The sequence below is a fragment of the Monomorium pharaonis genome, chromosome 9, assembly GCF_013373865.1.
Source record: "Monomorium pharaonis isolate MP-MQ-018 chromosome 9, ASM1337386v2, whole genome shotgun sequence".
NCBI lineage: Eukaryota > Metazoa > Arthropoda > Insecta > Hymenoptera > Formicidae > Monomorium > Monomorium pharaonis.
Genome location: NC_050475.1, coordinates 20,115,535 through 20,138,855, shown reverse-complemented (window position 1 = coordinate 20,138,855; position 23,321 = coordinate 20,115,535). Strand labels below are relative to the sequence as shown.

Sequence of the window (23,321 nt, the reverse complement as noted above, 5' to 3'; positions counted from 1 at the left end):
CTTACGATACACTCTCTTCGATGACACTTTTCTCCTGATGGAATAACAACGATTTTATCCATTTTTGCGGGCGACTGTAACCTGACGTTATAGAATCCGGTAGAACGACGTTGTCCGCTATGATGCGCGACGCTGCAATATGACAACGTGTATTGTGCATTCGTATACGCGATATCGACCATTTTTGCGCGCGTCTCGAGTGGCGAATAAACCGCAGCCCGCCATTATTTTGCTCACTGTGCAAAACGTCGAGCTCTCTCACTTTTTTTTTTGAACTTTATTCCGTCCGGTCAACGATCGCCATGTGACATGATGTCACACTCGAATTAAAATAAATGTGGTGACCCAGCAGACAGAGGGGTACTAAAAATTCATCCGTTTCATTGGAGAGCATCGTGTGTTGTATTTTGTTGGTCAATGCTTCTATTAATGCGTCGAATCCATGGGAATGTAATTAATTATGAGATACGAATGAATCGGTTTATTCGTTAGTTTTGGAGAGGGGTATCAGGAAAAGTGATAGCGTTCTAACAAGGAAACGTGAGAGGGTTCGTATACGTGAAACAACGCGATCTGACGTCCGTCCGAATTTTCGAAGATTTACATGAAGCAATATCACACGCGCGGCGCGCTTCCGTTTGATAAATTTATCTACATGCTAAATCAATAAATTTGATTCCGTTCGAAACCCCACACCGTCCATCCCGCGTACAAACATTTAACCAGCTTACACAACCAGCTTATACAACGACCCAATTATCTAATGACCTTTTTGTCATTTCAGCGAATTTTTTCGAGCGTTGCATTTTTCCAACGATATTGTCGCTGCGGCGCGGTAATAATTCGACGAAAATTATCCACGTCCGGGAATTATCTGCGTCCGTTCACTTGGAAATCGAGTCTCTCTCTCTCTCTCTCTCTCTCTCTCTCCTGAGTATTGATAGTCCGCTTCGATATTGACGCGTCTCGGCACGTGCTGGGGTGGCACCTTTGACTTTTACAGATCGCGATACCTACGTGTCGCACACAGTTCGCGGAGCATTCCTGCTCACGGCAGACCCGGCTGACTTGCCGCAACCGTTTAATCTCGTGACGACACGTGATCGATCTTACTACCGTGATCGTATTACCGACATCGCCGCGGTCGCTGAAACATCGTTAAAATTAATAACTTGCAATTCTTTGCGAGATATGAGCATCTCCCCCTCCCCCTCTCTCGCTCTCTCTTCGTGAAAAGTATACGTACTTTGTTTTAAAATGTAAGAGACAACAAGGACATAAAAGAATAAAAAGATATTTTAAAAAGATGAAAGATAAAAAATGTTAATATTTTAAAATATTAATTATTTTGCACTTGTTTTTATATTTCTTAAATATGTTTATAATGATATTTCAATTAATTATATAATTATCATTTTAAATCGCAAATTCTTATGAAAATTCAACAATTTCGGCTTTGGATCGTCAAATATCTGGTTGTGAAACATTTTTTGACAGCCGGTGGAAAAATCAGATGTCATTACATCAGTCGCGGCATAATCTTGATTTTCTTTCCGTTAAATTAAGCGTAAATTGTGTCTCCGCCCTTCATCTATTACAATTTACCTTTCGGTCCAAATATTAGCACAAAATCGACATCGCGTCAAGTCGCAAAGACGAGGAGGGATCGTCTGGCCACCACCATTTACAAGCTTTCGGAAACAACAAGGCGAGGACGGTGTTGAGTTTCAGGAAACTGTAGGCCGCAGTTAGGTAGCAACTCCGGTTTCTTCGCGACTAACCTCGCCCCCTAAACCCTTGCCGGGTGTCCGTTAAAGCCGATCCCGAGGAGCGTCACGTATACAGCTTCAATCTGAATTCCGCCCGGGAACGTGGCATAATTTCGCCGGCGAGCTGTACCTATACGGTAAAACCCCGAGGTTAGGGATACTCGTACCGAAAAGATGTATCGCGGATATGTGTGAAGAGATGGCAAAATCCCCTCGAGGGCACCTGCGTCTACACGGTAATTCCGCAGCGAGCGGCATGAGAAAGAGAGAGAGAGAGAGAGATTTCCGAGACCCCTTTTTGACGTACGACGCTCCAGCTTGATGGAAGGAGCGTCTTACGTATTTCCCGCGGATAAAACGCGCGCCCGCGGTTCTCATAAATATCTACTGATGCGGGAAGACGTCAGTAATCCAGCGCGGCGGCGGCAGCAGCGGCAACGGCGGTGGTGGTTCCGAAATCACTTCCTCACACACAAAACACGCCGCTATAAATAAGTGAGTCGTCGCGCATTATTCAACGTGGTTATTTAATGTTGCCGGGAGTTAGAGAGGTGACAAATTACCGAACGAAGATCAAGCAAGACGCAATCTGTTTCGGAAGGATGTCAAGCGCAAATTAACGTTGCTCGAAGATTTTCGTCTAACGTATCTGATTTGATTTATTATTAATCTTTTGTCATTATTCTATTATGTACATATATATTTATTATACATTATTAATTTTTTTTTGCCAGTTAAGACCACCGCGATTTCGATCCTTCCCTCTATTTCGAGAAACACATGATAATTTTTTTCATTTACCCCCTTTCTATATTCTCTATACGCTTTCTACGGTTGTTTACTGTTTACGCGGCTACGTCACCGGCGATCTTTGAGCGCTCCATTTGCGGGTGCAATTCCCGTCGAAACCTGAGAATAAATCAATCAGACGAAATGTAATACGAGGATGCGCCGGCTTTCTGGTGTGCTCGCTTTCTCTCTCTCTCTCTCTCTCTCTCTCTCTCTCTCTCTCTCTCTCTCTCTCTCTCTTTCTCGCTGAAGATTTATTCCCTTCCTTCCTGTGCAATATACGTTTCCAGCCGCATCTCTACATCGCGATATTTTCGAGAAAAATGTGAAGTCTCTCTGAAATTATTCATCCTTATTTGTCCATGTATATTCTGCGTTTTATGTAGAATAATAGCCGCATTTATTACGAATGCTGGTAAAAGCATTTGGCGGAACGGTCTTTTACGTATGTACTAAAATTATGCTTCGGGCTTTAGCTTTTGCCGAAGACAGAGTGCAAAACGTAGGATGGAATTGCGCCGTGAAACGCGCGGGGAATGGCTCAACGTGGAGCTTCTTCTTTTCAAAATATTTCGACGAAAGGATTTGCGCTCTAAACAGTTATATCCGCTGAAGTACCTCGCGGGGGAAAAGAGATGAGGGCGAGACGCGCGGTGATCCCCGTCGGCGAGAAGAGAGCGAGATCGCCGATCCGCGATTAATGCACAACGACGCGTCTCGCTACAGCATTTTTTAATTTACTTGCTTATGGCGACTTAGCGTTCAACGGAGTGTAATCTACTCGGAAAAGGCACTATAATTCCTCGACAATGGACGATTATAAATTACTGTAGCCTTACCCCGTCCATCTTGAATTCACTTTTTCTTCGCGACTGAGAGAAAGTTACCGGCGGCGTGGACGTTTTTGGGACAACATAGAAATTGGGTTTTGGAGTATAAAATAAAATTAAAATGGCTCTTTTCGTCTTTGAATCACGTATTCGTAACATTGATTTAAATTTCTGCCAATGCCTCAATTGCTGCCGCTTTTATTAATTGTAGTACTAAATTTAAAAAATATAAGAGCATTATGTATTAAAAATATCAAACTGTTATATGAATGCTTAACAGTAAATAAGGCAATATTATATACGTGTATTAATAATCAGAGAAGGAAGAGGCAGAATATATTGATATTGGATATTGATTGGCAGCAATAAGAACTTTTACGGCTTTTAATTTCAATACCTCTCTTTGGAGATATACATCTTATCATCCGTTACAAATTTTTAACTTAATCGAAATTTTTGTTATTAATTTGTCTTTAATAAAAATAAGTAACATGTATTAATAAATAATTAAATAACTGAAAGTTTAAATAAAAAAATAAAAAAATATCTCTTTCTCTTTGTTGGACAAGGAGTAAATGGAAATTACAATTTTTTTATCTAAAAAAAGGCATGTAAAGTCGATTGCTCGCATTTCTCGAAGTTTATTGTTGTCGCTTTTCCGCGATGCCGATTGGTTTTCTCGCTGCGCATACTTCGTGTTGCAAGAGTAGCTGTCATTGCAATTTTGACAGCTGTCAAATTTGTATAAATATTACTTATACATTTATTGTGGTAATTTATTTTTAAAAAGTAAAAAATAAAGAGTTAACTAGCGCGCGCGAAGCGAGGAGGGAGCACGGAGTAAGCGAGTGAGTGAGCGAGGAGGGAGCGAGAAGTGAGCGAGTGAGTGAGCCGGGAGTGAGCCGGGAGTGAGCCGGGAGTGAGCCGGGAGTGAGCCGGGAGTGAGCCGGGAGTGAGCGAGGAGTGAGCCGGGAGTGAGCCGGGAGTGAGCCGGGAGTGAGCCGGGAGTGAGCCGGGAGTGAGCCGGGAGTGAGCCGGGAGTGAGCCGGGAGTGAGCCGGGAGTGAGCGAGGAGGGAGCGAGGAGTGAGCGAGTGAGTGAGCGAGTGAGTGAGCGAGGAGTGAGCGAGTGAGTGAGCGAGTGAGTGAGCGAGGAGTGAGCCGGGAGTGAGCCGGGAGTGAGCCGGGAGTGAGCGAGGAGTGAGCCGGGAGTGAGCGGGGAGTGAGCCGGGAGTGAGCCGGGAGTGAGCCGGGAGTGAGCCGGGAGTGAGCCGGGAGTGAGCCGGGAGTGAGCGAGGAGGGAGCGAGGAGTGAGCGAGTGAGTGAGCGAGTGAGTGAGCGAGGAGTGAGCGAGTGAGTGAGCGAGTGAGTGAGCGAGGAGTGAGCCGGGAGTGAGCCGGGAGTGAGCCGGGAGTGAGTCGGGAGTGAATCGGGAGTGAGCCGGGAGTGAGCCGGGAGTGAGCGAGGAGGGAGCGAGGAGTGAGCGAGTGAGTGAGCGAGTGAGTGAGCGAGGAGTGAGCCAGGAGTGAGCCGGGAGTAAGCCGGGAGTGAGCGAGGAGTGAGCCAGGAGTGAGCCGGGAGTAAGCCGGGAGTGAGCCGGGAGTGAGCTGGGAGTGAGCCGGGAGTGAGCCGGGAGTGAGCCGGGAGTGAGCCGGGAGTGAGCGAGGAGTGAGCGAGTGAGTGAGCGAGTGAGTGAGCGAGGAGTGAGCGAGTGAGTGAGCGAGTGAGTGAGCGAGGAGTGAGCCGGGAGTGAGCCGGGAGTGAGCCGGGAGTGAGCGAGGAGTGAGCCGGGAGTGAGCGGGGAGTGAGCCGGGAGTGAGCCGGGAGTGAGTCGGGAGTGAATCGGGAGTGAGCCGGGAGTGAGCCGGGAGTGAGCGAGGAGGGAGCGAGGAGTGAGCGAGTGAGTGAGCGAGTGAGTGAGCGAGGAGTGAGCCGGGAGTGAGCGGGGAGTGAGCCGGGAGTGAGCCGGGAATGAGCCGGGAGTGAGTCGAGAGTGAGCGAGGAGTGAGCCGGGAGTGAACCGGGAGTGAGCCGGGAGTGAATCGGGAGTGAGCCGGGAGTGAGCCGGGAGTGAGCGAGGAGGGAGCGAGGAGTGAGCGAGTGAGTGAGCGAGTGAGTGAGCGAGGAGTGAGCCAGGAGTGAGCCGGGAGTAAGCCGGGAGTGAGCCGGGAGTGAGCCGGGAGTGAGCCGGGAGTGAGCCGGGAGTGAGCCGGGAGTGAGCCGGGAGCGAGTGAGCGGGGAGTGAGCCGGGAGTGAGCGGGGAGTGAGCGAGGAGGGAGCGAGGAGTGAGCGAGTGAGTGAGCGAGTGAGTGAGCGAGGAGTGAGCCAGAAGTGAGCCGGGAGTAAGCCGGGAGTGAGCCGGGAGTGAGCCGGGAGTGAGCCGGGAGTGAGCCGGGAGTGAGCGGGGAGTGAGCCGGGAGTGAGCGGGGAGTGAGCCGGGAGTGAGCCGGGAGTGAGCGGGGAGTGAGCCGGGAGTGAGCGGGGAGTGAGCGAGGAGGGAGCGAGGAGTGAGCGAGTGAGTGAGCGAGTGAGTGAGCGAGGAGTGAGCCAGGAGTGAGCCGGGAGTAAGCCGGGAGTGAGCCGGGAGTGAGCCGGGAGTGAGCCGGGAGTGAGCCGGGAGTGAGCCGGGAGTGAGCCGGGAGTGAGCGGGGAGTGAGCCGGGAGTGAGCGGGGAGTGAGCGAGGAGGGAGCGAGGAGTGAGCGAGTGAGTGAGCGAGTGAGTGAGCGAGGAGTGAGCGAGTGAGTGAGCGAGGAGTGAGCCAGGAGTGAGCCGGGAGTGAGCCGGGAGTGAGCCGGGAGTGAGCCGGGAGTGAGCCGGGAGTGAGCCGGGAGTGAGCCGGGAGTGAGCCGGGAGTGAGCGGGGAGTGAGCCGGGAGTGAGCGGGGAGTGAGCCGGGAGTGAGCGGGGAGTGAGCCGGGAGTGAGCCGGGAGTGAGCCGGGAGTGAGCCGGGAGTGAGCCGGGAGTGAGCCGGGAGTGAGCCGGGAGTGAGCGAGGAGGGAGCGAGGAGTGAGCGAGTGAGTGAGCGAGTGAGTGAGCGAGTGAGTGAGCGAGGAGTGAGCCGGGAGTGAGCCGGGAGTGAGCCGGGAGTGAGCCGGGAGTGAGCCGGGAGTGAGCCGGGAGTGAGCCGGGAATGAGCCGGGAGTGAGCCGGGAGTGAGCCGGGAGTGAGCCGGGAGTGAGCCGGGAGTGAGCCGGGAGTGAGCGAGGAGGGAGCGAGGAGTGAGCGAGTGAGTGAGCGAGTGAGTGAGCGAGTGAGTGAGCGAAGAGTGAGCGAGTGAGTGAGCGAGTGAGTGAGCGAGTGAGTGAGCGAGGAGTGAGCCGGGAGTGAGCCGGGAGTGAGCCGGGAGTGAGCCGGGAGTGAGCCGGGAGTGAGCCGGGAGTGAGCCGGGAGTGAGCCGGGAGTGAGCGAGGAGGGAGCGAGGAGTGAGCGAGTGAGTGAGCGAGTGAGTGAGCGAGGAGTGAGCCGGGAGTGAGCCGGGAGTGAGCCGGGAGTGAGCCGGGAGTGAGCCGGGAGTGAGCCGGGAGTGAGCCGGGAGTGAGCCGGGAGTGAGCCGGGAGTGAGCCGGGAGTGAGCCGGGAGTGAGCCGGGAGTGAGCCGGGAGTGAGCCGGGAGTGAGCGGGGAGTGAGCCGGGAGTGAGCGGGGAGTGAGCGAGGAGGGAGCGAGGAGTGAGCCGGGAGTGAGCGAGTGAGTGAGCGAGGAGTGAGCGAGTGAGTGAGCGAGTGAGTGAGCGAGGAGTGAGCGAGGAGTGAGCCGGGAGTGAGCCGGGAGTGAGCCGGGAGTGAGCCGGGAGTGAGCCGGGAGTGAGCCGGGAGTGAGCCGGGAGTGAGCCGGGAGTGAGCCGGGAGTGAGCCGGGAGTGAGCCGGGAGTGAGCCGGGAGTGAGCCGGGAGTGAGCGAGGAGGGAGCGAGGAGTGAGCGAGTGAGTGAGCGAGTGAGTGAGCGAGTGAGTGAGCGGGGAGTGAGCCGGGAGTGAGCCGGGAGTGAGCCGGGAGTGAGCCGGGAGTGAGCCGGGAGTGAGCCGGGAGTGAGCCGGGAGTGAGCCGGGAGTGAGCCGGGAGTGAGCCGGGAGTGAGCCGGGAGTGAGCCGGGAGTGAGCGGGGAGTGAGCGAGGAGTGAGCGAGTGAGTGAGCGAGTGAGTGAGCGAGTGAGTGAGCGAAGAGTGAGCGAGTGAGTGAGCGAGTGAGTGAGCGAGGAGTGAGCCGGGAGTGAGCCGGGAGTGAGCCGGGAGTGAGCCGGGAGTGAGCCGGGAGTGAGCCGGGAGTGAGCCGGGAGTGAGCCGGGAGTGAGCGAGGAGTGAGCGAAGAGTGAGCGAGGAGTGAGCGAAGAGTGAGCGAGGAGTGAGCGAAGAGTGAGGCAGGAGTGAGCGAGTGAGTGAATGAAAAAGGGAGGGAGGGAGTGAGCCAACGAGCGAGCGTAACTAGATAAATATGTAGCTGGGTAGCTAGGTAGCTAGGTAGCTAGGTAGCAGTAAGTATGCAAGTAGGTATATATGTTGGTCTGTATGTATCTAGGTAGGTATGTAGGTATGTATGTATGTATGTATGTATGTATGTATGTATGTATGTATGTATGTATGTATATATATGTATAATTAAACTTTACATTTTTTATTCAAAATTGCCGAAGACGTTTGATTTATGTAAACGAAAGATAGAGAAGATCAAATTGCAATTATTATTATTTTTAAAGTGAAAAGTCAAATAGCGCGCGCGCAGCGCGCGCCTGTAATGTTCTAGTGTAATTAAAAAGGACATTTTGGACACATCTAATGGAATGCACCCTTACTTTTCTTTTTGTTTTCTTTTTTTTTGTTTTACCCGCGACGTGTATACGAAACGAGTTATTACTCGACGTGAAGCAATATTTAGAGATAATCACAAGTCCTGTACGATGTAAGGGATAGAATAAAAGGATAAAGGGTGCAAAGCCCAGCAGGATCAGTCGTCCGTTGAAAGATTCACGATCTTCCTTAGAATTCAGTCTTCGTGCCCCACTGAATACTTCGCCGCTCGTACATCGCCTTATAAAGTCCGGTCATCTTCGTTCCTTATCCTTTACGAAAGCGGAACATTCTCTCCCTGGATAATTAACTCGAGACGCGATGTCGAAAACGGCGGTTTTTAGAAGTTCTAGCGTAATTCCGTTCGTAGTTTCTCCGCGGACAGAAGGATCTTTCGATCGGACCGGATTGTCTTTGCGGCGAAGTTACGCAATCAGGCGGGCCTTTCGTATCACCGCGAGCGATTTGAAAACCCCGATTCCTCACTCCGTACTCTTCCTCGACCAAGTGTAGTAGTAGAGAACGCTCTTAGCTCGGATAATTAACTTAAAACGCAAGTTCCGTCGGGAAACAACGCCGGTTCCTCCGAAAGTTCGAAAGAACGTCCTGTGCGCGCGCCCTCGTTATAATTCCTTTGTTTCCGCAAGAAACTACCCCGCGGTAATACCCTTCGAGGCAAACGTTTCGGCATTGTTCGGCGGGGCACCAATGGAATCACGAAGGTTGAAACTCTCGAATTTCACATTTGAATGGACAATCGGTGTGTTTGCAACGAGTCCCCCATCAGGAAGGGAGGGGGGGTGAGCATGGCGACCTTTGGCCCGCGATTTAACTGTGCGCGGCTCTTGTGCAACACGTCCGCGCACGTGGGCGCGGCGATGGAAATGCGCGGAGGGGACGGACGTGGCGAGACCCGGGGTTTACCGATTACACAACGCCCAACCTTCCCTCGCCGTTCGCGAAAATTCACGTCAACCTTAACCGAAACTCTCCGTGCCCCGATAATCTTCCACGCGCTGCGATGAACATTTAAATTTCAGCGTTTTTCTTCGGTGACTTTTTCATCTCACTCTTTCCTTCCCTCCCTCTGTCCCTTCTGCCCCCTTTTTATTCCTTTCGAATAATCAAATCGACCAGTACAAAGAGAGTGGCGTGGTGTCTGAATGGCCGACATTTCAGAATGCTTTGGCTGTACAATACCAAGCTCAAAGTTTTATTGAAATTTGATTTTTTATTGAATTAACTTACTTTTTATTGATTAAATTATTTTTTATTGAAAAAACTGGTAGTGGAGTTCTTTTCTTTTCCTAATTAATGATAAAAATTTTAATTCAGAAATCAGCCGCAAAAAATAAAACAATGAATAATTTAACTTATTCAGTTTTATACAGTGTAAATAAATATCTATAGGTAGTACAACGACTTATAAAAATGTGGACTTTTGCATTAATGTTAATTAGTACATATGTAAAAAATGTTTAATTCGCAATACTACTTTCTCATTAAATTTGCTAATAAGTATTATGAAACGAGATTTTATAATAAGAATCAAGAATAAACAAAAAATTATATCATTTTTAAATATATAAGAGAATTGTGTTCGAATTTAACGCACAGATGCTCAAACGTAATAATAAAAAAATTTACACGAAAAGAACGATTTCTTTGAATATTTTTTCCTGTATTTGGATTTGTTTATATTATTTGAACAACATAATGTTATAAAAAATATTATCTTTATTAATTAAAAAAAGTACTATTTTTTGTATTAGACAGTATTATTAATAAATATTATATAATAAAATAATTGTATTTGTTTCTTATAAATAAACAGTTTTGTTTGATTATTCAAAAGTACATATTTTTTTTATTTTTAATAAAATTTATGACATCTAAATAAATATTTCTCTCTGTGTATGAAATTTTTATATTTTCGATAACACTTTGAGATATGGTACATATACTTCACGGCAGCGTGTGATCGTGAATCTTTATTTATTTTCTCAAGCAGATACACAAGTGCCATGCAACACGAATGAATGAATAATTTCTTCTGTGCGACCAATTCTGTGCGCTGATTATTTAAGCAAAATCTCAGTTTTACTCTCTCTCTCTCTCTCTCTCTCTCTCTCTCTTTCTTTTTTTCGAAACGCATTAAAAATTCATAAGCGTGTCGAGCGGATGTGAAATATATAAACGGTTTAATATTGCATTTAAAAAGCGACACACAAACTGTCAGCAAATCCGACTGAAAGGAGAGGGAAGAGGTGTGTCGGCGATGCTGCAAAGTGATTCACGAACAATCAGCTATTCTTATCGATCTACACCTAATTACTTTATACGCGCCCCCGTAATCGGCTTCGTTACCTGAATAAAACGATGCACGCCGACGCGAGCACTGCACCTGCATATCATCTGCTGTAATACGAAGCAAATTCTACGGTAAATTCTACGGTTCGATAAAAGCTCTACGACATTTACTTAAAAGGGCCGCAGCCCTCTGTTTGAACGTGCAACTCGATTTTCCATCTCGAATTTCCATTAGATATCTTATTTTCGCTCCGCTTTATCGCATCTCGGCGTGCCCGAGCTCTCGCGCGGTCTCCGTCGCGGCAAAATATATATTCTAGTTCGATGACGCGAAATGAAAAATCGAATCTCTCTTTCTCTCTTCCCCGTTCAGGTTTTCACCGGCGCGGCGACGTGTTTCTACGCCTTTATCGGCTTCGACATAATAGCCACCACCGGCGAGGAGGCGACGAATCCGAAGAGGAGTATCCCCCTCGCCATAGTCTCGTCATTGATCATAATTCTCGTCGCTTACGTCACCAGCAGCATGGTCTTGACACTGATTGGTGAGTAGAACATTAAACAACGGTCCCTTGAATGGCCCCCATGGTTCGTTGGTTCCCTTTTCGTTAATGGAAACGCGCGCTCTCTCGCCTCACCTCTCGTAATACCTATTCGCGACGGACGGAGCTACGTGCGTCCTCGCTCTTTTTGGTTTTGTCGCTGCGTTTTTGGCGTCCACTTGTGAAATTCGAGTAACTGTCAACGCGCGGGACACGATGGACGCAGAGCGGCTCTGGGGCTACGTGCCTTTTCGACCACTATCGAGAGTCCCTCTTATTTTATATCAGGATCGGTTTTATCATGACTCCGAACATGAAAAAAAAAGAACATAAAATTCTTATGAAATTTAATGTAACGTAAATGAGAGTTGAAACTTTATTATAGCTGTTGTATCAGATATATTATTATTACTACTCTCTAAATTTCTTAGAGTAAATTTACTCTAATTAGAATAAAAATTCACTCTTATAGAGTGCATTTTCACTTTAATTAGAGCGACAAATCACTCGAACATTGCACAAGTTCAACTTTCACTCTTTTAGAGTAATGTTTCACTCTAGGAAATTTAGAGAGTATTATTATTACATTGATAGAAAAAAATGTATTGTATTTGTGATTATAATAGCATAGTAATGTAGCATAGCAAGTGAATTTCAGAGAATGGAGTTTCCCCAGCACGTACTCGCGTATCTCGTGTTTCAGTTCCGTACGATGAGGTCGATAAAGATTCGGCGTTGGTGGAGATGTTCGGCTATGTCGGGGCCTACAAGTGCAAGTACATCGTCGCGGTCGGCGCGCTGGCGGGCCTGACGGTCTCCATGTTCGGCAGCATGTTTCCGATGCCTAGAATAGTCTACGCGATGGCACAGGATGGCCTTATATTTCGGTAATGGTCAACGAGACGCCGGACGCCGAAGGGTGTATATGCCTTTCCGGCCGAAGGGAGGGTGTTAATTTTGTTCACAACCATCGTAGATGTAAACCTTGGATTGGGGTTTTTTTTCTTAACGCGCACGTTTCGCTTTCGCAGGAGCCTCGGCCAAGTTTGGCCGGCGACTGGCACTCCCGCATTTGCGACTCTAACTTCCGGCATAGCTGCCGCCTTCGCCGCGCTGCTGATCCAGCTGGAGGTGTTGGTGGAAATGATGTCGATCGGTAAGACGCTATCCGGAACGATTTCTATCCAATTGGATCGTGAAGCATTGATAGAAATAGCGAATGTAAAGCTTTTTTTTTGTCACGCTTGTCGATCATCGATCCGTTCGGTGAAACATTCGCGAAAATTTGAACATGATGGTTAGATTCGAATGAACCTTATGTTCCTCGCACGGTTCAGTTTCCAACTGTGTCTACCGTCGGTCTGCATGCACAAACGTAGCGTTCGTCAAAACTGTTAAAACCGTCGCGCGAACTGAATTACAATGAGGTAGCGCGGCAAAACGCTGGGGAAGAACCACCACGTTCAGGTACCCGTTCGCGGTTCAATGCTGCTGCGCAGGTACCCTGCTGGCGTACACCCTGGTGTCCACGTGTGTGCTGATACTGCGGTACCAGCCGCACTCGACGAATCTCGTCGAGCTGCTGCCGCAGAGCCTGCGGACGCCGTGCCGGTCGCCCACGAAGGAGACGCAGGGAAACGGCCAGGTGACTTACGGCAAGGAGCTCAGGCCCGATCAGCTTGCGACCGCGTTGAACTCGATGCAGACGGCCCAGTCGGAGCTTACGACCACCAACAACGGGCAGCGTATCACGGTGAGACGTCGCTCACCTTGCACACTGAGGAAAATAACGTGTAACATTTGCGACTGTAATTGCATTGTAAAATAATTATAGTCAGGAATATCATTTTTGTAGTAATTATTACTATAATATTGGTAACAACAATCATATGCTAATGAATGTCTTATAGTACAACTTACTATATTAAAATCTTCATTGACTATGACAACCATAACTTGTATAGACCAATGTTATAATCATGAGAACTTTAATATAATTTTAACAAACTATAATTTATATTGTTGAATAAATATAAGCTATAAAAATATTGGGTCCAGAGATGACTATGAATTATAGTGATATTATAATTTTTTTTTTTCGTCTTCACGCGGCCCGTTTCGGCAGTTCTTTGCACACAAATTCGTCAGCTCTCTTCGCGTTCTCTCGGCGTTCTCTTTGAGTTAAAGTTAAACCATCATTTTCAGCATACATTTGCCTTGGATGTCGTTTTTGTTTTTTAAGAAATTTTTCGCGAGATTCTTTCCTCTTCTTCCTCAACTTCCTCCCTTATATCTCGATATAGTGGCAAACTTTTTCGCCGGGTAAGAGAATTTGCCTCTTTCGCCGTAATTTAAGATTATAACACTCCAATCTCTTTTTCCTTTCTCGCGGAATTTCTTCTTCGCTACGTCGAAACGAACAAAAAAAAAAAAAAAAAAAAAAAAAATCGGATTGACCGTGTAAGCGGAACGAAATGAGACGGAGATTGCGCAATTTTGAAATTAGCGTCGCGCCGTTCCAGGTGCGGCGGGTGAGGAGGTGCAACAGCTCGTCGCCGGACTCGGACGACACGTACGGCAACGAGGAGGACGAGGTGGGACTGGGTAAGGACGATCAGTATCTCGTAAGCGACAGAACGGAGAACAAATTCTACGGCAGCGTGCACGCGGCCGCGGCCGCCTCGAGTTGCGGTAGCGCTCATCAGTATCCCGGGAACACGCCGATCATAGGGCCACCGTTGAATTATCTACAGCGTCGGCTGCAGGTAGCGATCAGCAATCGAAGAGCGACAGCTCAGTTGAAGTAACGATCGTAATAATATATTCGGGGGGGAAAAAAATAATACTAAAATCCGATTGTTGTCTAGTATGAATAATCTTCCCCCTTTCGTGTTAAAATTTTACATAATACATATTTTAACATAATTCCTTAAATATATAAATTTTGCCTTATAGTTTTGTTCGACGCAAAAAAAAAATCTGAATTACTTTTAAAAGATCACATTTTTAAGCCCAACTTTATTTATTTCGCTTTTAAAATTTCAATATAATCGATAAATCTATTTTTCCTTTTTAAAAATCTCCAAACTTTCTGATGCGTTTAATTAATTGACGCTGATAACGCAATAATATGAATAAAATTTTTGGCGATCGTATTATCGAGTCATTATCGAATATTATCGTATATTCCTGTCCTAGTTTCTATACCTAAATTTCACGTAAAATATTCCGAAGGACGCCGCGATTATTACGAAGCTAATAAATCGTGACACTTCGTAGGCGGCGCAATACCTTTGTCCCGCGATATTCCCATGGGTGGACAGAGGCCCTGCGACAGAGGCGTCAGGACGCTACGTCATGAAGCTCGTTGGGATCTTATATTTATTGATCCTTATTTTCGACTTGATTATCGTCTGTGGGATGGGTGAGGAGTTTACGTTGTTCTTTAATACATTAACAAATATACAGTTGTTTGTGAAATTAATCAAACATTCCATTAAAATAATTTTGTTTGGTTACAATAAGAGGGAAAAAGAGTGCGTGATAAATATTTAGCTTTTAATATTAAAATGATATATTTTTGAAAATACGTATTCGAGTAATTCTACTAATACAAATTTGTTTAAATTGATTAATTTCACGACTCGCTGCAAACGTGTCTCAATCAATACATTTGACGTTTTTTCTTTTCAGAGGACATGGGAACATTTACAACGATACTACTATTCTTATTTCTCTTTGCCATAATCGGTATACTTCTCGTCATCAGTAGAAAGCCGCAAAATAGGTAGGAGTTTATTCGATCGTAATCCCGCTCAGTCTCGCGTAATTCGCAAGCTGCGAGAAGCGCATCCGCGAAATAGTATTAACGATCTAAGTGCTAACACCCGGAATTTTCCTTTTTTTGTTTCAGGAGCAGCGTAATGTTCATGACTCCAGGCTTACCTTTCGTTCCCGCGATCGCCGTTACCGTTAACATTTATCTCATCTTCAAGCTCAGCATCCTCACCCTGGTCAGGTTCACGGTCTGGATGATTCTCGGTACGAAATTACGTTTTATGTTAAACATGAAGTTATATTATACCATCCACGGGAATATTTTTAAATAATAGCGCGATTTAACTCGATTATACACGGAAGGAACAGTTTCACTGAAATACCTAAAAATATAGCTATATGCAAAGCTGAAAATAAATTTGTCAGACCATTAAAATAATTAAAAAGAACGCTTTAACCGGGTGTTAGAATTTTTTGCTCGTCATCCTCAAATGTACTATATATTATAATCATTATTTTGACAACAAAAATATTTTCAGGTCTGCATTAAATGAAATTTTAATTACTTTAGTAAAATTCTATTCTTTACGCGTTACCTATTTTCTTCATCCGATTCTTCCCGAGACTTTTAAACGAAACAATAACAATTTTTACTTTTCTACGAGTCTCACGATCAGTCGAAACACCGCTTCTTGTATCTGCCACCAGGTTTCATCATGTACTTCCAGTACGGTATCAAGAACAGCAGCCTGGAGGAGGCGAGCGCGTCGGAGAACATCGACGACATGGTCGGCGGCGGCACGGCCGGCAACATCGAGCTGACCGTGACCGATCACCAGCGGCAGCAGCAGAAGCAGCAGTACACGCCGGATCGCAGCATCTACGAGAGCCAGCAGCTGGACGCGTTCGGCCAGCCGGTGTTCGGCAGCACGAATTTCGGCGGCACGCCGAACATTAGCGTCGACGGTTATCAACAGCAGAGGCAGGGGACGGCGGGGAGCGGCCGTCGCATCGACCAAACCGCGTCAACGACAACGGGCAGGAACCTGTTCATCGATCAGGATAGCTTCCCCACCTGGGACGATTGAGGAGCACCGCGCGCGGCACCGAGAAACGGATATTAATATGTATACTTAACACGCAGCTAGAGACCGGGGGAGGGGGAAAAAAAGAGAGATATTATTGCTACTATACACACACCTCTGACGACACGCGCGCGCGTGCGACCGGCATCGGATGATTACCGGTGAAATCAGACTCCTCGGAGATCGCGGCGGTTTTTGAGTTGAAGGAGGATTGAACGTGGTTCTGCTTTCACGCGGCAGACGATTGTCGAGAGCTCAATGCGCTCTAAAAGATCGTTTTAAGAGGACGTTCAACTGATCTCCCGACAGCTCCGTAACTAAATTCCATACAAAGGGGACAAGTTAAATGCGGTTGAAGAAAAGAAATCATTGAATTTTTTTTTTTTTTTTCGACTTCTTTCAGACTCCCTTGTAATTTTGCTTGAGAAGGAAATCTGCATACGAATCAGGGCTAATACCCTTTGTAATTCTGTCTATTGACGCTCCTCTCTTTTCGGAGGTAAGTTTATTATTCTTTTACATTTTTCTCGTTTCTAAGTTTTAATTTTACGAGAGGAATTTCCGCGGGACGCTCGTTGACACGATTATACAAGTTGACTGTAAGAAATAAGTTGGTTACTTTGAAAAAGCCATTGACGCTCGATTGTCTACTCGGAAGTTACACGTCTTTCTTCAAGAAGTACGCGCGATAGGGAGAGATTCGGTCGGCGTAAACGTGAAAACCAAGAAGACCGCGATGCTCCGGGGGTCGGACTTGTTGACTACTATTTGGGACGAATGTAGCAAATAATTTTGCGGCAATATTTATTATCCTAGTTGTATAGTACCGTCGTTGATGAGGTCGGAGGGTGAAAGAGGGGGTTGAAAACGGGATAACAGGTCGAGAGAGAGCAGGGGTTACAGGGAGAACGGATGAACAAGAAAAACGCAGGGAGAAAAAAAGATGAAGAGACCATTATCATTATTAGTATAAGGCGAAACTTGTGTTTTCCAAGAGAGCGTTTTAACTGCTAATATAAGTTCAAATTTTATCGCTAGTCCATGAATGGAAAAACGAGTGCGAGCTGAGAAGCGAGGTGCGTCGTGAGGGAGCGAGAGGATGAATGAAAAACAGCGAGAATGCGAGAAAACGAGAAAAAAAGTGAGACACAGGAGAAAGAGCGAGGCGTGTCTGTGAGAGTAAAGAATAAGTAAAGAGCATATCCGAAAAAAAGAAAGAGAGAGAGAGAGAGAATATCTATAGAAGAGAAACACTTTAATGAAGAAAAAAGAAAAAAAGAAGAAAAACGTCATCTCTTTTGCCTAACTTTAGTCTTTCCCAAAAAGAAGAAAAAAAAAGAAGTCTAGTCTAACGTATTGTAATCGTATATCTAAGCTTACTACAATACTTACATACGTCTTACCTCGAGTAAATCCTTTGATTATTAATTTACACGCAATTTGTATAAATTATCTAGGATTTAAGCGCGCGTCGCCTCCCAACGACGAAAGTTTGACGGTGAAATTAAACTAAACTCGCTGCAAAAGGATTAAATGTCTCGAAAGGAATCAGGTGGGGGAAATTTACTTTTTTCTTTTTCAATTATTTTTATCTCGCCTCCGTTGATTGGCGTCTACTTCCCCCGGGACTTCCGTTTATTTCAAGGATCAGGAAAATCAATTTCTCGCTCGAAAAGTCAGAGTGTACGTATCGGGGATGGGTTTCAACAAGAAAACGCGGAGGACGAGAGAGCCAAGGGGCTGAAGAAGGATTTCAGTTTTCAGGAATGCACGAGCTCTCCTCTCGATCGAATCTACAATTCGTCCAATTTCTTCTACGGGATTAGAGATGTCGGGAGGGGAGTTAGAAGCGGCGGGAGACGACGCGAGAATAAGATTTCGTTTTCGTGTACATATCTTCGGTGTTTTTTCGAGACAAGGCCGTTTCTCCGTAAAACGTACGTGCACAAGTCCGTTGTGCTTCTCTGTCCGCTAGTGTGTTCCGCGCGATGGATCGAGGATAGCCCTCGATACTCCCGAGTTTAATTGCAGTCGGGGGGGGAGGGGAATACGCGACCGCGTGTCTCCGATACGGGCGAGCGAATGCACGTGCTGCTGCATTGAGCGTCGTCGCCGCCGCGATTACTTATTCACGCCACGAGTGGAACTCCAATTAGCCCCGGGTAGTCGGGAGATAATTCAAGACGCAACCGGGGGATACGTGCTGCGCACTGGCGCTGATCTTACGGCCATGATTACGGTGGATGCGTGTTCCGTGGCGAGCTTTTGTCCCGACGAATACGTCATAAATATTTTGTCGCATCAAGTCGTCAGAATAAATTGGTTCACGTGTTTGTCTCTTCGTCTGAATTTGTGCGACTTGTGCGGTCGCGATATTTTCTTTTTCTCTCGTAGCAAATACACCCTATTCACGTATTCAGTTTCTTCCATTCACAGGGAAAATTTTAAAGACTGAAGACGCGACCCCATGCGGAATTTATCGAAACTCGTTCGTGAGACATTGTTAAACGTTATTAATTCTAATTACTGACTTGTAATATAAATTAGCACTAAGGACTAGTTCAGCTCTCAGCTCTCTTTTTTATTCTTCTAGAGTTTGATCTTATGAGCCCGTTAAAAAGTTATTTCTAACGCAATTAGGGTCTCTGTCTTTAAAGCTTCTAGCTTCGAAGTTACAATAAACCTACATTCCGTCAGAATGTGCAATTCACCCCGAGACATCTCGACTATTTCCTCCTCCGTTGGCGCCTCGCATCCTCATTCGCGTTATTAATTCCGAGATATCGACCGCCACGATCGACCACCGTCGCGAGGCAATCCGCAAAACATCCCCGTGGTATCAAGGAGGACGGCGACACGCGACTGGCGCAATAAAACGCGCGGGACGCCACCGTAACGCGGAAATGCTTATCGATTGCGCATTGCGGAACAATCAAGTAAATGCGACCAGAAGTCGCCAAGAATTTATTACGCACGTTCAAGTCACGAGCTACGGCGATAAATAATTTTTGTCGTTTCGAGACCGTTTTTTTTTCCCCTCTCCTCTCTCTCTCCAATAGCACGCGGCAGCAGGTGACCTCCTCGGCTTCGCTCGGCGTATACGGAGACACGCGCGCATCGTGCATACTATTCGACATTCGAATCGTGCATCTTCCAGACGAGCGTCGACGCGTCGCGTGGCGTCGCGACGCCTCGGTCGCTCGGACGTTCGGGGCAAGGTCGTTGGCGGGTACGACGACCTGGACCCTCCTCCCTTCTCCCTCTCCCCTACCTCCCCTCCCCGCGATCGCTTTCGCGAGAAACGTTTCTTCTTGTATCTCTTTATGCAACTACTTTCGTCCACTCCGGCTGCTCCGCCATTTTTGATCCGCGATTCGCGTGCGGAAATCGTCCCGGCGATTCTCCCTCGAGTCGCCCTACGTTCCGCGTCCCTTTCCCACGTGAACGGCGAGTTTCCACGACGAGGCGACGATCAGGGCGGGACGATCAGGGTACTGACGAATTGAGGCTGCTACGCCTCATCAGGTAAATTCTCGAGTGGGAAGAGAAAGATAAGGAAGCGAAATTTGTTAAAAATAAAAGTACTTTTATCACATGAATTCTTTCGATTTTTTTTCCATTATATGAATTCGCGTAACTCGTGTATGTATATCTCGTTTATCGCGCTGAGGGCGAGTCCGTTCCGCAGCCGATCGTTTACCCTGATGCCCCTCTAGTTTATCGCGCTCGGGTCTCTCGGCGGAACCGGCGGGATCCTGATTAATCTCGCGAGGGAAGAGGAAAAAAGAAAAACATATATATGTACACACACATGTATAACACACACACACACACACACACACATATACACACATACACACACACACACACACACACACTGTGATCAAAACACTGTACATATCTAGCGACGATGAACGACGATGAACGTCGATCGTTTCGCGTTCCAAGCGTAAAATTGATACGAGGATCGAAAGGGGAGATACTCGACACGCTACAGGGGCAAGTCGAGAGAGCTTGGTCTCGCTTTTTATTCTCCACATATCGATCGAGGTGATCCTTTCGCACATATCAGTCCTGCACACGTTCGCGGCGCGCGTGGTCGCGTGATCACGAAGGCTCTAGCCGGCCAGTGATGCGTACATTTGACAATGACGACAACGACGACGGGCGCGCGAAATGCTATGTGTAGCACTTTGTACGTGGGAAATACTTCCCACGTGCACGAGACTGTTCGATTTTTTAGGTGATACATATCAGGGCGGTCGTAAATTCGCATCTACGCTCGCAATCACGATATTAATTAGTTCGGAGTCCGTTGTCTGAAGTAGAAGGAGAAAAAAAAAAGAGAGAGATCGTATCTTTCTTCCCGCTCCTCAAACTATAAGTTCGACCAAAGCCCTGGACTCGGTGGATTAAGTGAAAACTCTTTAGTGGGAATTTTGACCTAATTAAAATGGAGTTTCTTGACGTAAGTTAAATGTTAAAGTATACTTAATACTCGAGACGTTGCGTCCGGAATTTAAAAAAAAAAAAGAAAGTTAAACGGCCAAATCTTCTGGTCCAATTGTACCGGATTTGCAACGCATCTGTTCTGTTTTCCTTTTATCTTGATCCTTTACCCCTGGTAATAATGTCGCGGATATCTCGGGGAACTGCCTAATTTCACGCTGAGTTTACGTCATCGTAAAGTGTCCCGCGAAAACTCGGGTCATAAATCTCGCACGATTTATAATTTCACCCTTATGTATATTTTATATACGTACAATGGGTCGAAGACTTACTGCTGAGCGACTATACGAGAAAAGAAACTACTGGAAACTTCGTTTCGAAAAGAAAGGGATATACTTTGAAATTAAAACGATAAATCGTACGCGTTTGCTCGATGACGTAACACGTATCGCGTTCCGTGAAACAAAATTACACAGCGCTCTGGATATCCGTTCTGTTTGTCGTAGAATCGCGCTGTCGCGATCCTCGACGAACGGGAGTTCACTCTGTGAAAGAACAGTGCCTGTACACATCTCTCCAGACGTTAGACGAGACGTTAGGGATCCCTTCCTTGAAACGGACAAAAAAATACACGGCGGTTGAAAGGGCGAAGCTGACGAAGGAGCTGTGTCGCATTTTCACGTTAATTCTTTCTCTTCGTTAATTAGTTTAATTTTTGTTATTGTTTTAATAAATTTAAATCTCATTAAAAGTCCGTTTACGCTTTACAAAGGGTTACAAACGCGAGGATATCTCGACAGGTTTTATTGTAATGAATAAATTGCAAAGTGACGATGTTTTTCTCATTTAACAAATCCCATTCGGTTAAACTTTAAAATTTGCAGGATTAAAAGATTCACGGACGGCATAGCTTCCTCGTATCCTTCAGCCTGACAAATCAAGTATGTTACCTAGACGAATAATATTGTTAGCGAGATAGCATCAGGTCCATATTGAGATCGCGTGTCTCGATGGATCTCGGGAGAATAGGACTACATGCGAGGCTAATGGCAGAACGACGAAGAGACGCGGCGTTTTACTCTTTGCCCTTTTAGTTAGTCTTTCGTATTCTTAGATAGGAGAAAAAGGCCTATTGCACAAGATGGCGGGACGACGTCGGTCGTGATACAAAACCGTGGAAACTTAAATCAAAGGGGAAACGTTTAGCGAAAAAAAAATCTCTGCCCCTCTGAAATGATAGAAGAGAGCTGAAGCGATCTGAAGTTAACGTCCGCAAAAACTATCGCGGAATGTCCGAGGAATTAGAATATCTATCGGACGTCTTTGCGCCTGACGTTTCAATTCGAGAGGGTTTTGTGTCAAGATCGGCGAATCCCGCGCAGATGTCACGTGTGTACCTTGAAGTCGCAGTGTAACTCGCTGCGTGATATCTTGAGAGTTCCGACGGCTGTAAGTTGAAAGTATTAGGCTCCCACGAGGAGGCACGACGACGTGAAAAAATATCGCACTTTCAGTCGAGGAAAGTGACAACTGCGAAACCGCTGCAAAATCGCCATTTGTCTTTTTTTTTAGGCGTGGAAGACACATGTCTTTAATACGACACGAGATAGGGGAGAGCAACGTAAATGTTGCAAAAAAACCGTTGTGCATATATATATATATATATATGGCAATAATAAACAATTTAAGTAATTATCAGCTTTTCTCTCCAAATGCGCGACTTGTGAGAAATCGGCTTGTGATACTCGCGATAATTCTTCTTCTTTTTCTTCTTCTTCTTCCCCTTCATTGAAAGTGCGATATGTAAAGTCCGAATAGGATAAGCGATCGGCAGCTGAAGAGCAATTCATTTCCGGATCATAAATGTATGAATGTAAGGCTAAACGAAAATATAACGTTTCCCGTAAAGCGAAGCAGACTAGGAGCGACAGGAAATCTAAGAGAGTCACTATCGTATAACGAAGTTGATTTAACGGAATAGAATAATACAGTTCTACCGTCGGGCATACGGCACCGCGACAATCGGTGCGAGAGTTATTTATTTTCTATTTTCTCTTCTCTAAAAAAAAAAAACCCCCTCTGCGAGCACACAGACGAAAATGCAAGAGGATTTGCATCACGTTCTAAAAGGTAACACGCAACTGGATCGGTCTCGTATGCGCACCATTGTACGTACGTGTACGCGACGGCGGTGTCGAGTGGAATTTGCGTCCGGAGCTGCGCATTGTTAATACCTTTGACATGAATGTACGACATTGCGAGAAGCGGACGTTATTAATAATTAAATTAACTCGTAGCGATTTAAATCTTCTACGTAAGCAATCTCGCGAGACAGCGTGTATGTGTATGTGTGCATCTGTGTGTGCGTGTGTGTGTGTTTTGCGCGCTTCGCACAATTCCACGTCGCTTTTAAGTCTCGCGCGACTCCATATTGGATTTACAAGAGTGCGTCGTTCCTGCGTCGACCCCGGGACGGCGGATCGATCCGCGGAAGATTCGAGATTACGAGTTCTTGGGCGAAGGAACTAACGTGCGTCGTCCAGAATATGGAAATGCAAGAGCGTCCTTCAAGGCTGGAAATTCCGCGAGAACGACGTTGTTCTCATTTGCCGGGAATCAGATTTAAAAAAAAAGAATCTTGTCTTTAATAGAAGCAGAGAGAAAGGGAGAGAAAGAAAGAGAGAGGGAAAGAAAGAGGGAAGGAAAAGTGTATGTGTGAGACACAGAAGGAGAGAGAGAGAGAGAGAGAGAGAGAGAGAGAGAGAGAGAGAGAGAGAGAGAGAGAGAATGAGAATGAATGATGTATGTGCGTGACGATATACTTTTTTTTCTCTCGGGACGGTTGGGTGGTGGGCACTCGAAGTATCTCGGGAAGATATATGCGCACGAGAAGGACAGAATTTTCCATGTAATATATATACCCTTACGTAACTATATACGTTGTTTAATATTGATAAGGATCAAAAATAAAAGTGATTATTCAAAAGCTAA

The 23,321-nt window shown here is 46.4% G+C and overlaps 1 protein-coding gene across 2 annotated transcripts in view; it reads left to right on the top strand.

Moving 5' to 3' along the window:
- Positions 1-23,321, top strand: part of LOC105838773 (cationic amino acid transporter 2) — a 90,977-nt gene extending 67,656 nt beyond the window's left edge. Inside the window, exons 5-13 of one of the 2 annotated variants that reach the window (XM_036292262.1) lie at positions 10,851-11,022; positions 11,723-11,906; positions 12,051-12,175; positions 12,519-12,772; positions 13,542-13,784; positions 14,299-14,443; positions 14,713-14,806; positions 14,933-15,060; positions 15,505-23,321. In XM_036292262.1, coding sequence (XP_036148155.1) covers positions 10,851-11,022; positions 11,723-11,906; positions 12,051-12,175; positions 12,519-12,772; positions 13,542-13,784; positions 14,299-14,443; positions 14,713-14,806; positions 14,933-15,060; positions 15,505-15,884 — 1,725 coding nt within the window. In that variant the 3' untranslated portion in view covers positions 15,885-23,321. The remainder of the gene's footprint in view (positions 1-10,850; positions 11,023-11,722; positions 11,907-12,050; positions 12,176-12,518; positions 12,773-13,541; positions 13,785-14,298; positions 14,444-14,712; positions 14,807-14,932; positions 15,061-15,504) is intronic. The other variant, XM_028193457.2, reaches the window with a different exon arrangement.